At 40.3% G+C, this 14784-nt stretch overlaps 1 protein-coding gene across 1 annotated transcript in view; it reads left to right on the top strand.

Moving 5' to 3' along the window:
* The window catches only part of COL13A1 (collagen type XIII alpha 1 chain), a 121519-nt gene extending 106771 nt beyond the window's left edge, over positions 1-14748 (top strand). Inside the window, exons 34-36 of the mRNA XM_063133018.1 lie at positions 6969-7055; positions 12412-12450; positions 14197-14748. Coding sequence (XP_062989088.1) covers positions 6969-7055; positions 12412-12450; positions 14197-14199 — 129 coding nt within the window. The 3' untranslated portion in view covers positions 14200-14748. The remainder of the gene's footprint in view (positions 1-6968; positions 7056-12411; positions 12451-14196) is intronic.
* Positions 14749-14784: the final 36 nt, after the last annotated feature.

Raw genomic sequence — 14784 nt, 5'->3', positions numbered from 1 at the left:
ACCCTAGATGAAGAGGTAGTAATTTTCTCTGATTCCCCAAGATACATGGGAGACTGTAGGATTTGGGGTTCTATCCCTTTGTGACAAGAAATTTTAGAAAGGCCTTCCATTTGGTGGCATATGAGGCCCAGCTGGAAGGTTTGAGGGAAGCAGTCATTACTTCCCAGACCTCATTGGAAAACTGGTGAACTTGGCCCACCTTCATGTAATGAGAAGTAAAGTCACTAAGTGAGGGAGACGGAGAAAGGTGTTACTGGATAGAAGTGTTGCAAACCACGCTTGTTTCAGCCACCATGGGGTTATTAAGATGCAATGAGCCCCATCGTCCTGTGTCTTGTTCTCACCTGTGTGATGAGAGGGAAAGGAGGACACGCATAAGTTAGGGTACCTCGCCAGTGATGAAGGAAAGTGTCACGAAGAGAAGTGTGTCCCAGAGAATCTGGGTTATGATCATCTCTGCTGCAGAAGGACTGCAGGTTGTGTTTAGTGCTGTACCCTGGAGCTCAATAGTCAGATGTCCCACATGTTGAAGAGTTTGAATATGACTGTTGGGGAGTAGTTGCTGACCTGCTGAGCGAGTCCACAAGAATGTTAGATATTCCTGTGAGGTAGATGGCAATGGGGACAGTATGGTGATGTACACACCAGTCCCAGAAATTGAGTAAGACAAAGAAGTAGAAGAAATCTCATCCCACTCTGTTTATAGAGAAGAATAAAGGACAACAAGAGCAAAAGTACAGTTGGCTCTAGCTCGAACATCCAGTCTATAATGCCTAACAAAGGTAGACAGTGTCGACCAGGTTGCAGCATGACACAGTTCAGGGATGGCAGCCCCTCTGTTGAATGGGACCGACATCACTACTACACGAGTAGAGTGAGCTTAAACTGGGGCAGAGAATTCGAGGACAGCCAGCTCATAAATAGCTCGATGGTTTTGACAACCCAGGAAGTGAAAGAGTGTGTTGATAAAGGGTGGCCTTTTTGCTTTCCACCATAACAGACAAAAGTGGCAAGGCAAAAGTCTGAACTGCATAGGCCTCAACTTGTAGAAATTCAAAGTGTGGAGCACATTGAGTGTGTGTAATGTCAACTTCAAAGGTGTAGACAGGGAAGCAAAGAAAGCAGGCAGAATAATGTCCTGGTTTAAGTGAAAGTCCAACACCACTTTTGGCAGAAAGGTGGGGTCAGGCCTGAAGACCACTTTATCTCGATGAAAAGTGGCATAATTTTCTACTTGAAATGCACACAGATCATTGGCAGGGCATGCAGAGCTCACAGCCACCAAGAATGCCATTTTCCAAGAAAGTAAGTGCAAGTCAGTAATAGCTAGTGGCTCAAGACGTAGCTGATAGTGCTTTTTACACTACCAACAGGCTCAAGTCAGTACCAGGGAACGAATGGGTGGTGCCAAATTCATGATCCCTTTCAGAAATCTCTTTGCTGTTGGATGCAAGACGACTGAAAATCCCTCAACAGGAGAATGAATAGGTAACCTTTTAAAGATGACAGTTCCTTTCTCAGAAAGGGACAGAAGAAACAGTAGAATGTGGTGCAAAGAGCACCCGAAGGGGTGAATACCTTGCATTCCAGCAAAGGAGGACAAACAGTTCATTTTCTTGCATTTGGCACTGCAGGGAGGGCTTACAAGCAGCAACAAGGATTCTCTGCATTCACCCCATCAAAAACTTGATCCTGCACTGGGTCACTTGCTGGGTTTTCAAGCCCAAGGATTGTGCTGTCCTCGGAACCTGATTAGAAAATTGTCCCAAGATCCTCTGACAGTGAATAGCAACATTCAGCCCAGTAACAGCATCAGGCAAAGAAATGGACAAAGGGCAGGAAGACTGAGTCATGTTGTCAGATTGACAGCCTTCCATACTGGAGAGTGGGGATTATCCTGCTGGAGACTGTGGCAAAGCTTGTGAGGAAGTAACAAAACTTCACCAGCACTGATTTGTGATATCGGCTGTAGTGTGGCCAGTGATTGTTCAGGAAGCAGAATGGCCTGTAATTGAGTTGTTTTTCGCTGCCGTAGAACAGGAGTTGCAAACAGGGTGTGTGCAAAAAAAGTCTCACAGATCCAGAGATCTTGATACCATATCCAACGGGCGCCAATGGCATTGATTCGCTTCCCAGTAGGGAGAGTCATAATAGTGAGAGGGTAGTAGGAACTGTAAGTATCATCACAGCCTTCAACCCAATCATGGGGTCTCCTGTATTAGACATCGGTATAAAAATGTAATAAATGAATAAATAAAAATCCCAAGCCAAATTTCAGTCCTGCTCAGAGAATGGTGATCTGGACCTGTCTCAATCACGGCTTCACTCATAAAAACTGGGAGGATGACCTCTGTTAAAGCAAGCTATCAAAGTGAATCTGGAGACCCCGAACAATGATCTCGGAATGTTTCATACCCTTGAGGATATGAGGTGGTAGAGTGGGTGAATTCATAGGGATTGGCTCCCATATCTCACCATCTGAGGTCAATATGATCAGAATTGGGTCCATCACAGGAGCTGGAATTGCCATACGAGTCAGTGAGAATAACACTGGTGGAATAGGAGGTATAGTTAGTGTTACAGGTGACCATGTTCTATCCCAAAGCATTGGTGGAGCAATGGGAGACATGCCTGGTACTGGAGGTCACTGTCGATCCCGAAATGCTAAAGCTGAATCAGGAGTAGTGGGAAATGGAGAACACACTCGATCCTGAGTTAGGGTGCTGGGGGACGCAGCCAGTACAGGAAGTCACTGTTAATCCTGAGATGCCCGAGCAAGATTGGGGAGAGAAGTAGGAATGGAAGGATGTGCTCAATCCTGAGTAAAGTAATCTAACTTTTAGAAGTCTTTTTCTTCTTTTTTAATTCCAAAGAAGACAGACTCTTCTGTTTTGAAAAATTAGCCTTTTTGGTCAGCTTCTTAGCCAGTAAAAACATTAAAAGTCGGCCTGGAGTGGGCAGATCTTGTGTACTCGGAGGAGTTCAACACTGAGGGGTAGACATCCCCACAGCAGGCAAATTTTCTGGTGGGGAAGTTGGCTTCTCAGCCTTACTCCTTGGGCATGTCTACACCAGCCCTATGTCCCGGGGTAGTCCTTGGATCATCCCTGTGCATCCAAATGATGCACAGGGGATCCCAGGGGCAACCTGGGACTACCAAGGACTTTCCCTGAGATATAGGGAACTGTGGAAAATCTGACTTTCCTGCGGTCCTGGGACCATCCCACGGAGTGTGGGCCATGTGGTCACTGCTCATGGGTCCTTCTGTCATCCCCACATGTAGCTGGGACCATAAAATGGGTACGGAGATGCACGGGGCAGTCCATGCCCATCGGGGGTGGGGAGTGGGTTAATTTTTTTGCTTTTTTACCTTTTTGCGGAGGAGCGCGTTGAGCTCCTCCCTCTTTTGGGGAAAAAATGGCAGCCACAACATCCTTCCGGGACATCATGCGGCTGTCAAGGCACTGGGGAAGTATCACAGAAGCCTGTAAGTCTGCGATCCTCCTCCCTCCCTCTACACCCTATGGTGTAGACATGCCTTTTGGCTCTACCGCTGCTTCCAACACTAATTTCCAAAGAGTGGCTTTCAGCCAGTCAGAGCAATTTCACCTTCTCTGTTTTGAGAAAGCCTGGCAATGAGGATAAGCCCTAATAACTGGGCCTTCTCCTGGGCAAAAGAGGCAGAGAGAAGGTCTGTTAGTCAGCAGTAACTTGTCCCCACAACAGACACACTTCCTAAACAGTACCTTAAGGGCCTGACACTCCTGAAAGTGATTATGAGATCATGAAAACAAATACAAATAAAAACAATGAAGAATAGATAGAAAAGATAGATAGGAAGGAGAGAGAAATAAAACCTCAGCTTTTGAAATGCTTTCTGAATGAACTGAACGCAGAAATTCCCTCATGAGGCTGCCACAATGGTCGTGGAAAGAGAACTGAGGGAGTAAGTGGGAACCTGCTGGGGACATGCACACTGTAATGGTAAGGGTAAGGGTTCCTGCTTAAAGTTATAGAGGTTAAAGAGGTTTCCTCAACTGAGACTCTGCGCAGGTGCTGAGCTCATATGTTTCATGCACAGAGACCATGAAGAAGTACATGCAGTACTGTTAGAAGCATTCGGATAGTAGCTGGTGGAGCAAAATCTGATTGTACTCTTTTAATGACTGGATCCGTGATCATGACTGGGGATTTGTTCTGAGGATTTGTTCATCATATGACCTTAAGTCATCCAATGGGGAGAGTGGGTTTTGATCCATCCAGGGAGGAGGCTGAAGCTCAGGTGGACGAAGTGAAGGATAAATCTGAACAATAGTTGTCCTGCACCAAAGAAGGGTCACTAACCAATGTCTCTGTGTTAGGTGGGATGAAATCTCTTCCATTTCTATGGCTTACTCTCAATTTCTTCCTCTCAATTTCTGGGACTGGTGTATACGTCATCTCCGTGTTAGGGGCCAATGACAACTGGGTAAGTTGCATTGTCAGCAGTAACTTGTAGCAGCCGATGGTTCTGAGAGTATTTTCAGAATCATGACTTGAAAGAAGTTAGCCAGAAAGGGTAGGTGGGTGGAGAGCAAGCAGTAACCTGATGAAGCTAGGTAACGTGGTAGCTTCTGGTAAATGAACATCAGGTGGTTTAGATACTGTATGAGAAGGTGTTACATGGTTAGAAGTTGCCTTAGGACATCCTAGAAAGTGAGTGGAATGAAAACGTTGGCTAGGGTGACCATATGAAAAGGAAGACAGGGATCCTGTACCTTTAACAGTTGTATTGAAAAGGAAATTTCAGCAGGTGTCATTTGTATATATGGGGAACCTGGTGAAATTTCCTCTTCATCACAACAGTTAAAGCTGCAGGTGCCCTGCCCTCTTTTAAATCTGGTCACTCTAGTATAGCTCCTGCAGCTTTAACTGTTGTGATGAAGACAGAATTTCATCAGGTTCTCCATATATACAAATGACACCTGCTGAAATTTCCTTTTCTGTGCAACTGTTAAAGATACAAGAGCCCTGTCCTCCTTTTCATATGGTCACCCTAATGTTGGCAATGGGAATTGTGATGCAGAGAGACTCTATCCCTGAACTCATAATGGTGCTGTCTTGGTGGTGGATGGTCTTCATAATGGGGAGGAGAAGCTGGGGCATCTATGGTTCTCCAAGAGCATATTGTAGTGATGATGAAGAAAACCTCCCAAGGAAGCTGGTGAGGTCTGTTGGTATTGAGGGCCAGGAGAAAGGCCTAGAAGGAGACAAAGGAGTCCACCCTATGTGCCTCTCCAACCTAGAGAAGATAGTTGGTGTGTCCGTCTGTCAAGGGTACCTTCCTGCCACAGTACGTACAATTTTTGAAGAAGGCCTTGGAGGCCAAGCACCCTGAAGGGGGCAAGAGGGTAAGGAGGAAGAAAAATAGCAAAGGAAAAGAAAGAAGATAGGATAACTCTGTTCAAAGTCCCAGGAGTGGCAGTAGAATTTTCTTGAGATTTTGCCATGAGAAGAGAGAATGTTCCAAACGATTCTAGTTGCTGCAACAGATGAAAAGAAACGTAGAAGCAGGCAGGTGCCACACCCAGAGCATGCAGAGGAGTTCGGTGGGACTCCTACCTAAACCTCTCTTTAAATGGCAGGAGGGCCAAGTCTGGATTCAACCCTATGGCTTTTACATAGTTATATTACTAATAACTAACTGCTAATCACTGTAAGAGAATAAACAGGTTAGTTGTGTATGACGGCACCAGCAAAGTTGTGAAAGCTTCTAAACATTTCTTAAGTCATGTTTGCACCATCTAGTTCTTTTCTAGAGGAACTGAAGAGGAATATGATATTTGTCTTTGGTCCTCTGCCACACTTTGCAACAAAATTATTTGTGTAGTGAGCTTCTCTGCCCCTCTATGAAGGGGCTATCTGGGGCGCTTTGTCACGGTGAGGAGGGATCCACCCTGCTTCTTGCTTCAAGCCCTTCCTACGGCAGCCAGATCTCCTGCTGATTCAAAATACGAACAGATTAAGAGAAGAATTTCAAGAAGAGGTTGGATCCTTCCCCACCAGTAGATCAGCTCATGAGTAAGTGCTCTAGCCTGCCGCTTCACAGACTGGGTGCATCTCATAAGGAGATCCAGTGTTCCCCATGGTGCCTGCAGACATTGTGCAGAACACAGTGAGGAAGTAAGGACTTACGTAATGATAGAACACTTGGAAATTATTTCTTCCAGGATGAATGTATTTATTTATTAATTACATTTCTATACCACCCAATTAAAACCATAAAATATAACATAATATGCACTATAAAGGTTTTAATCCACAACATAAAATAAAAATAAAAGCCAAAATAAAACCTAGCAGCAATACAAAGATTTAAAATACAGTAACAGATTTAAAACAGAAACATTAAGACTAAAATGCCTGGGGAAATAAGGTTGAAAAGAGTACAACATAGGCGCCAGGCAAGAACCAGCTGAAGTTCCCGGACCATTTTCAAAAGCAGGCCCACATATAATGCATTGTAGTAATCCAGTATTACAAACTCTTCTGGCTTTTCCCAAAAGGAGGGGCTGCTGTGAATATGTCAATGATTACTGAAGGTCAGGAAAGTTAGTGACTCTTAAAGAATAACAACTCCCACCAGTAATTTTATGCTCTGTAAACTGTTGTCCTCTTGGGTCAGAATTTTCAATCGAGCTCAATGGGAATTACTTCTGAACAAGCTGAGGTTCTGTTGTTCCCAGTGCCACCTCTTCTAAAACATGTTGGCATTGCTGTCATGTTATTAATAAAAGTGGGAGAGCAGAATCTTGTTATTCTTCTAATTTGGGTTTTTAAGTGTAAAATGCAAAATACAGCTAAAATTGCTTCAAGAAAAACCTTGAATGGAAAAACCAAAGCCTTTAAAATATTTTGTTTAGTAATGACACAGATGTGAAATGGATGATCCTAAAGTTGTATGTATTTTAATAAACTATTATTCACAGGGGGAAAGGGGCAAGAAAGGCTCTAGGGGGCCTAAAGGGGATAAGGGAGACCAAGGAGCACCTGGATTAGATGCACCCTGTCCACTGGTATGTTGCGTTTTATAAAATGTATTGTTTTAACTTAAAGCACTGGGGAAGAAAGAAGGACAAAAGGCAACAGCACCACATGATAATAACTAATTGAATTGTTAAGATGATTTTGCATTTATTGAAGCAGAAAAGAATTAAGCCCTGGAAGTAACTGGACTGTGGAAAAGTAAAAAAGATATGTAATGGCCAGGACTTAACACTTCCAGATTTGCTATTAGAGCTTCTTCCTTAGTTTCTTAAGGTCAAGTCATACATGCATGTACTTTACCTGATTAGTCACTTGATGACTGGCCATTGAATGTATTAACAATCTCGATCTCAACTGAAAGGTATTGGTTTGAAGTGTTATGAGGCAATATGAAAGCTCTCCCTGTTCAGTCTGGCCTGTAGTGGTTCGTTTCCACAGACCAAGTCATCACTTGATACTGCAGTCATCAGGTATGTCTGTGGAATCAAAAGTGCCTTCTTTCCCCCCCTCATTCAGTGGTGATCAAATGTTGTGTTCAAAAATAAGTTGTTGCTGATAATGATGCAGGGTACCCAGGTTATGACACCCAGTGGTAAATAAACTGATCTGGTACAGAGAAAAAGAAAATGTTCTTGACATTTTAAATCTACAATTGTCTTTTTAACAATGCCCCCAAAACACTTTTTAAAGATACCTAAAAGATCATTTGAAACATGTGCAACTCTGTAGAAGGCTTTAGAATTCTTTACCTTCTATGTCTAGAAAGAAGGTATTTCGCAAATGGTGCTAGTCCTGCTTTTGTAAACTGACTAGATTTGTTGACTTGGTATGCTTTACCCCTGTGGTGTTAACTGGTCAGAGAACAGGGCATTTTTTTGTTTTTTGTTAGAAAGCACATCAATTTAAGACATACACACAGCAATATGATTTTTTAAATCCCAGTCAAGCTAATAAAAAAAAAGTTCCAGGAGTCCAAAGTATTACTGGCTATTTCAGTTAATTCCTTAACTCTATTGTGCTCTGTAGCAAGCCATCCATCTAACTAATGCATACCTGCCACCAAATGGCTTTTAATTTAAACATTAAATTATCTGAAATGACTTCCCTCAAAATTATGATCTTACTCCCAGTCTTTTGTCTTTACAGAGTCCTTTTATCTTGACAAATTAAGAGATAAGTTTTCTATTTCAGAAAACAAAAAGAGAAGGCTATCATTGTTTGCCATGCTATATAAATATACTGGGTATGTAACCTGAGTGCCCTTGGGTACATCATCGTACTGAGTTTCTACACCCATAAAATGGAGTTGAATTGCACTGACTAAAGTAATTCTAGTGGTTGATTTCATGAACAGGGACACCGAGGTTTTAAAGGCGAGAAGGGTGAGCCGGGGTTACCAGGGCTGGACGGGCTGGATGCCCCTTGCCCATTGGTATGGTGTTACCTTCCCTTTCCAGCATGTTTCAGATTGTTTTTCTAACCTTGCTACTGCAGTTCCTTTCCTGTTCTCAACCTTTCTTCAAAATGCTTGATATACAGTACCACCCATAACAGCTTTTGGAGTGAGACTGATTGCTGCTGCCATTTTTCCTGCAATATATGAGGCTGATCCTAAAAAAGCTGGATTAAAAAATGTTAAGGTGCTTGCTCATAACTGATTTAGCTCTTCTTTAACCTCTCTTTCATAACACCCCTTGTACACATGCTTCAGATATCTGATTGCACATAAAGATGACTTGATTCACACATGAAAACTGTGGCTTAGGGAAGCTATTTAGAAACCCTCCACCGGAAGTGCATAACTCTGGCTGTTTTTCCATTTGATATTGCCTTTCTTTATTTTTAAAAGTCTGTCCCTCACTTACAAAAGTGGGCTCTCCAGGCATGGTGTAGAAAGATAAAATAAACATCAACAATATAATAAAACACTACAAACATCAAGTCATAATTTTGAGAGGGATAAAACAACAACTCATCAAACAACTAAAACCATACAGACAACAATAAGCTGGAACAAAACAAAATGCCTAGTATAAAACATAATAACCTAGTGCCTAAAAGAGTACAGTAATCAAGACAGTGAAATCTACTTTGGGAAACATTCCAAAGGTGGGGCACTACCACAGAAAACGCCCTCTCCTTCATGCCTTCATAATGCACTTCTCTTACCGAAGACATTCAGAGACTGGCGTCAACTGATTATTGTAATGCACATTAGTATGGGAAGGGCTACTCCTTAAGGTATTTGTGTTCTAAGATAATTAGGACTTTATCTATAAGCACACCTTGAATTTGACTTGGAAGCAAATAGGCAACCAATGTAATTCATTCAGAAAGCAAACAGAAACCGCAGAATGCCTAGGGCTTATAGTAAATAATGGAAATTATCTAATGTACCCTAATAGGTACATTTATTTCAATAAGGCTAAATTGGCCCTGGTACTTTATTATTTATTTTATTTTTTTATTTATTTTATTTATTACATTTCTATACCGCCCAATAGCCAGAGCTCTTAATATTAGGTTAAATGTTACTGCTTGTTTTTTAAATTGAAAAAACAACAGAAATGCAATACTACAGGACAACTGGCCCTATAAATGTTGAGAAGTACATGAAGTATGAAGTGGTTTGATTTGTTTTTAAAAAGTGTTATGAATCTTTCAAACAGCTGCTGGGGTCCACAGCATCTCCACTACCATAAGTGGTTTAACTAGAGAATATTGCCAAGGAAACGGCAATTTCTACATTAAACACCCTCAAATCATATTCTGTACTAGAAATAAATTATTCAATTTTATTTAGTTTTTATTTTATTACATTTATATCCCGCTTCCTCTCCCCCCTTGCAAGGAATTCAAAGTGAGTTAAATGGTTCTCCTCCTCTCCATTTTATCCTCACAATAACCCTGGGAAGTAGGTTAGGCTGAGAATCAAGGACTGGCCCAAAGTCACCAAGTGAGCTTCATGGCTGAGTGGGGACTAAAACCTGGATCTTCCCATTCCCAGTCCACCACTCAAGCCACTATACCACATTGACTCTTAATATGTGCCAATTTGCTCACTTTGCATGTCTTTTAATTTGTACATTTTATTTTAAAATTAAATATAATCTAAAGAAAGTTAGGTACACCTAACTTCAACACAACTGAAGATAGCTAAATCTGAGATTCTCAGGATTCTCTTCTAGTTGTCACTTTCTGACAAATTCCACACAGAATTGTCCACATGCATTGCTGTTAGTTACACATACCGTCATATGTAAATAGATGCACTGCTGCCACAAACACACACACAACTCTTATGAAAAGCATTTGTCAAGCTATGCCACTCTCTTCTTACAACAAAGCAACCCTGCATTGGCACAATGAAAATAATATACTTTCTAACTCAAGCATGCCAAAAGCTTACCTTTTGCCTGGCTCTCCACTGCTTTGTATTCTAAACAGGCATATGGGTTCATGCTTTTCAGGTGTGATATACACCTAATTTCTCTTCCTTACTAATGAGTATGTTCCCACCTCCCTGCCTTTGCAAACATGCTGTTATGACCATGTCCTTCTGCTGACCCCTCAGATGTAACTTCTATTCCTATCACACGATCCTTAACACTACATTTTACATGTGATGCATTATATGATTCATTCCTGTCAATGGGACCATTGTACCAATGGGAACATTTTCATTTCCTGTTAATAGATCCTCCATTATTGAATTCTTACAGCTGCGTATACCAGTGGGAAGCTGTATTGTCAGGAGTATGTAAATATTAAGGAAAATGGGTTTAGAAAGCATATAGTTATGTCGGTGCCAAATAATTGTTAATTTACCATATTACTTACTGTTGTATTTCAAGACAGGCATCATCAAAATGTGTTATTTTCTTATGAGAAATCTCTAGATTACTCTATTTAGAAATAAGAAAATACATTAGATTGCCTCATGAACAGGCCAGATGTAATTCTACCTAAAATTAGATCGATCCATAGGCTTAGTCAAATAAGAACAGTCTAAGCATATTTGATACAAATAAAAAATGTATCATGTTTAAAAAATAAATCCATTCATTTAATTATTTGAATGACTTAGAGGTAATCCAATTAGAAATTTGGATGAACAAAAGTTCAGTTTACAGATTCAAGAGTATCTGAGACACAAAAGGCCTTTCAAGACATTAAACAAGCTCCTTTCAGATTATCATGGATGAGTGAGGTTAGCTTTGCTTCAGGAAATCATTCTGCTTATGTTTGCAGCTATTTTCGGTGGGCTGGATCCAGATTTAAGCCAATACAACTAGGCTGACAGAAGCAGACTTCCCTGCTTCCTTCTCTCGACAAGAACCCCCTAAACATGCTAAGTAGGGTGTTTGGGACCCTGCTGAATGGGGTGAGCTGTAATGCAGGGAGGAGGGGGTTACCCGAAAATTAAGTGGAGGCACCTTCCATGGGTGTAGCTCAACCGTCTATAGAGGGCAGATCCTGGACCCAACACAATAATAGATGTGCACTGCAGAACATGGGAGACAAGTGCACACACAACCTGGAAAGGACTGAATAAAAACATTTTAAGATGTTCACAAAATGGCAGGATATGTCTGCAGGAGGCGTTAGGCTTGCTAGTGTTTTTAAGAAGCATTGTGAGTGCTCCCAGATTTGACTTGAACAGCAGGAATATGTTTTACCTCTGAAGAATTTTCAAAAATTCTGAAATTGTTCACAGAATGGCATAAATATGGAAGAATAGTGTTGCTCGTGACTAGTGCTATCATATGCACTACCCTATGGGTCATGCAACTAGAAGAGGATTGCATCTTCGTAGCAAAAGGATATTGCTGTTTGTGGACTAGGAAAAATGCAATAACCCCACAAAAGAGGAAAGACATCTTGATCCTCAACACATGAAAAACAATAGCACATTTAAAGCATAATTTACACAACATGGAAATCAGAGGCAAAACTTCAATAGGTTTAAATGGTTCACACCTACTGCACATTAACCTGAACTTTAGGAAAGGCCTAAAGTGAATTTGGTCATAAAATTCTGATAGGTGAGGTTTGGATCATCTGGTTTTTCTGCAAACATATAGAAAGCCCACTTACACAAACATGTATGACATGTATATGCAATCCATGTACATTATAAGCAAAGTGTATTGCATTAAGGTATTTTAACTCATCTGATTTGAAATTTGAAATGTTTTCTGTAGCTGTGTTACTTATTTCCCCTCGGGATTATTTTAGGCTGCAATCCTATACTCACATAAGTGTAATATCCATTGAATTCAATGGGACTTATTTCTGACTAGTCATGTATAGGATTGCACTGTTAGTCTGTCTTCCCTCTCCCTCTCCCAACATCTAAACTCCTTGAATCATTCTCCACTGTAGGGGGAAGATGGTTTGCCAATTCAGGGATGCTGGAATAAGGTAAAATATTTAAATATGGTCTAGTTATGTTAAATGCATTGTTGCATGTTGTGAATATAACAAAGAAGGTAGATAAGCATGAAGGATTTGCAGTGACATATTCCTTTCCCCGTTAGTAAACATGAATTTGCATATTATACAATTATGCTACATGTAAGGAAATGAGATTTACCCAAACAAATAGAAGGCAGTAGTTTTTAAATGACTAACATATATAGGGTGCCAGAACACACACAACTACTCGAACCACTAGTGGAGAAGGATGATTAACAAGAAACCCATTTATTATTATACAAAAATTACAAAAAAGCTGATGTATCCCATAGTTATTAGACAATAGTGGTGTTGGGTACTATAATACAATAAACCAATAATTAGAATGCTATTCCTACTATAAGACAATGCAAGTCTATAATATAGCCCAATAAAGACACACTAACACACTTTAGTCTATTAAACACATTTGGCTATACATCAGTACATAAACATATGTTCACATATGTGGTTTTTTTTTTGTAATTTTTGTATAATAATAAATGGGTTTCTTGTTAATAAGAATTTAAACCTCTTGGTACCGGTTTGTTATTTGCACAAAGATTCCATAGCTATCTTGTGGGTTCTCTCAGGTTTGATTTATGATGATCTGCAAAAACATTTGAGAACATTTATGCCTACAAACTGTTCTATATGGCTGAGTCTTACATTACTATGCCCAGGTGCATCAATCTTTATAAAGTGCCCATAAGATTCATGCTGTGCTTGACTATGCACAAGCCTTCTTGTGTTAGCCTTGATAGGAGAGATCTATTCTGATAATGACCTGGTTTGCACCTAATGACTAACTATGGGTTTAACAACCCAGTTAGTCGGGGCCACGCAGAAGTAAGTGAGTGAGCATGCTGCCTCCCAGCTGTTCGCCCCTTCCACTTTGCATCTGTTTTCATCATGTTGTGCAAACCCAGAACTCTGGGTTGTTGAGAGAGAAAACATCCAAAGCTTGTTGTTGGGTTAAAACTCTGGCTTGTTTCTCCCTCATCAATCTAGAGTTTTGGGTTTGCATATCACAATGAACAAAGCAGATGCGAAACAGAGGTGGTGAGTGGGTAGGAGGCAGCACGTTCGCTTGCTCCTGCATGGATTGTTTAACTCATAGTTAGTAGTTGCATGCAAACTAGGTCATTATCACAGCTTTTAATGGGCTTCTCCAAGTAGAAGCAACCCAAAAGTAATTCCTCCTTTCAAAGTGCTGTTAAGGGAGAAATCTAGTGAGGAAGCATTTCAACATACTCATGAAAACAGGAGTAATTTTCCATAAGAAGGGGGAAAGCTCAAAACAAAAACTCTCCTTGTTGTAGGTAGTAATTTTAGAGAAGATGAGCTAAATGGTTTGCTGATTCATTCTAGTCTATTACTGAAGAATGGAATTTCAAAATGAAGAGTTAATAGGTAAAAAAAGTTGGGCTCAGCAGCACTTAATACATCCCTAAGAGAAATGACTGCTGAAAATAGACAAGACTATGCATTTTTAAGTCACATTGACTCCAATCAGACTTAGACATTTACACAAATCTCTCCCAATTTAATCAGTGGAATTTAAGGTACTTCATTTGGGCTGAACTATACCAAATCATAGTACCTCCCCTATAACTTGCAACATGTTCAACTTCACAGCACTTCTTCCTAGAATATCCGCTTCGAAAAACTTGATGTGTGATACTAACATTGTTTCATATTTTTCTTTTGCAGTGAAGATTCTAACCATGGACTGGCGTGTGTGTGTGTGTATGTGTGTTTGTGCATAGAATATTTATTTTTATACAGTGTTCTTTTTGTAAAGTGCCAAAAGATATGCATTTTGCAAATTTTTAAAAGCTGCATATTTTTGTACAGAAAATGCTACATTTCTTCTTTTTTATCTGATTGTCAATCACATGTATAATTATATGTGTACTGATGCTATGCTTCTTGCATTGTGGAATACAGCTGCAATATTTGCATGATATTTGTGCACTCACAGTAAGTGTTACAGCTTAATAAGTTATTGCATTAAGGTGCCAGAAATAACCACTCTATGTACATATGAAGATCAAAGCCATTTGACAATGAATGCAAGAACAGCTTAAAATACTTTGGATTTTCATTATTAAAATGAAATGAAATTTAGCATTTGTAAATAAATCATATAATGGTATTTTTTTAATGGTCAGACTTAAGTCAACAAGGGTAGACAACAGTGATTGCCTTTCTTCAACCTTACCGCCAGCAGAGGGCACCACTGATGCAATAACAACAAAATATGTACATAAAATAAGTCATGTTCTCTTAAAAATTTTT

This window comes from Elgaria multicarinata, chromosome 8 (genome assembly GCF_023053635.1).
Source record: "Elgaria multicarinata webbii isolate HBS135686 ecotype San Diego chromosome 8, rElgMul1.1.pri, whole genome shotgun sequence".
Lineage (NCBI taxonomy): Eukaryota > Metazoa > Chordata > Lepidosauria > Squamata > Anguidae > Elgaria > Elgaria multicarinata.
The sequence above is the reverse complement of the archived record's forward strand: the minus strand, read 5'-3'. Positions and strand labels throughout refer to the sequence as shown.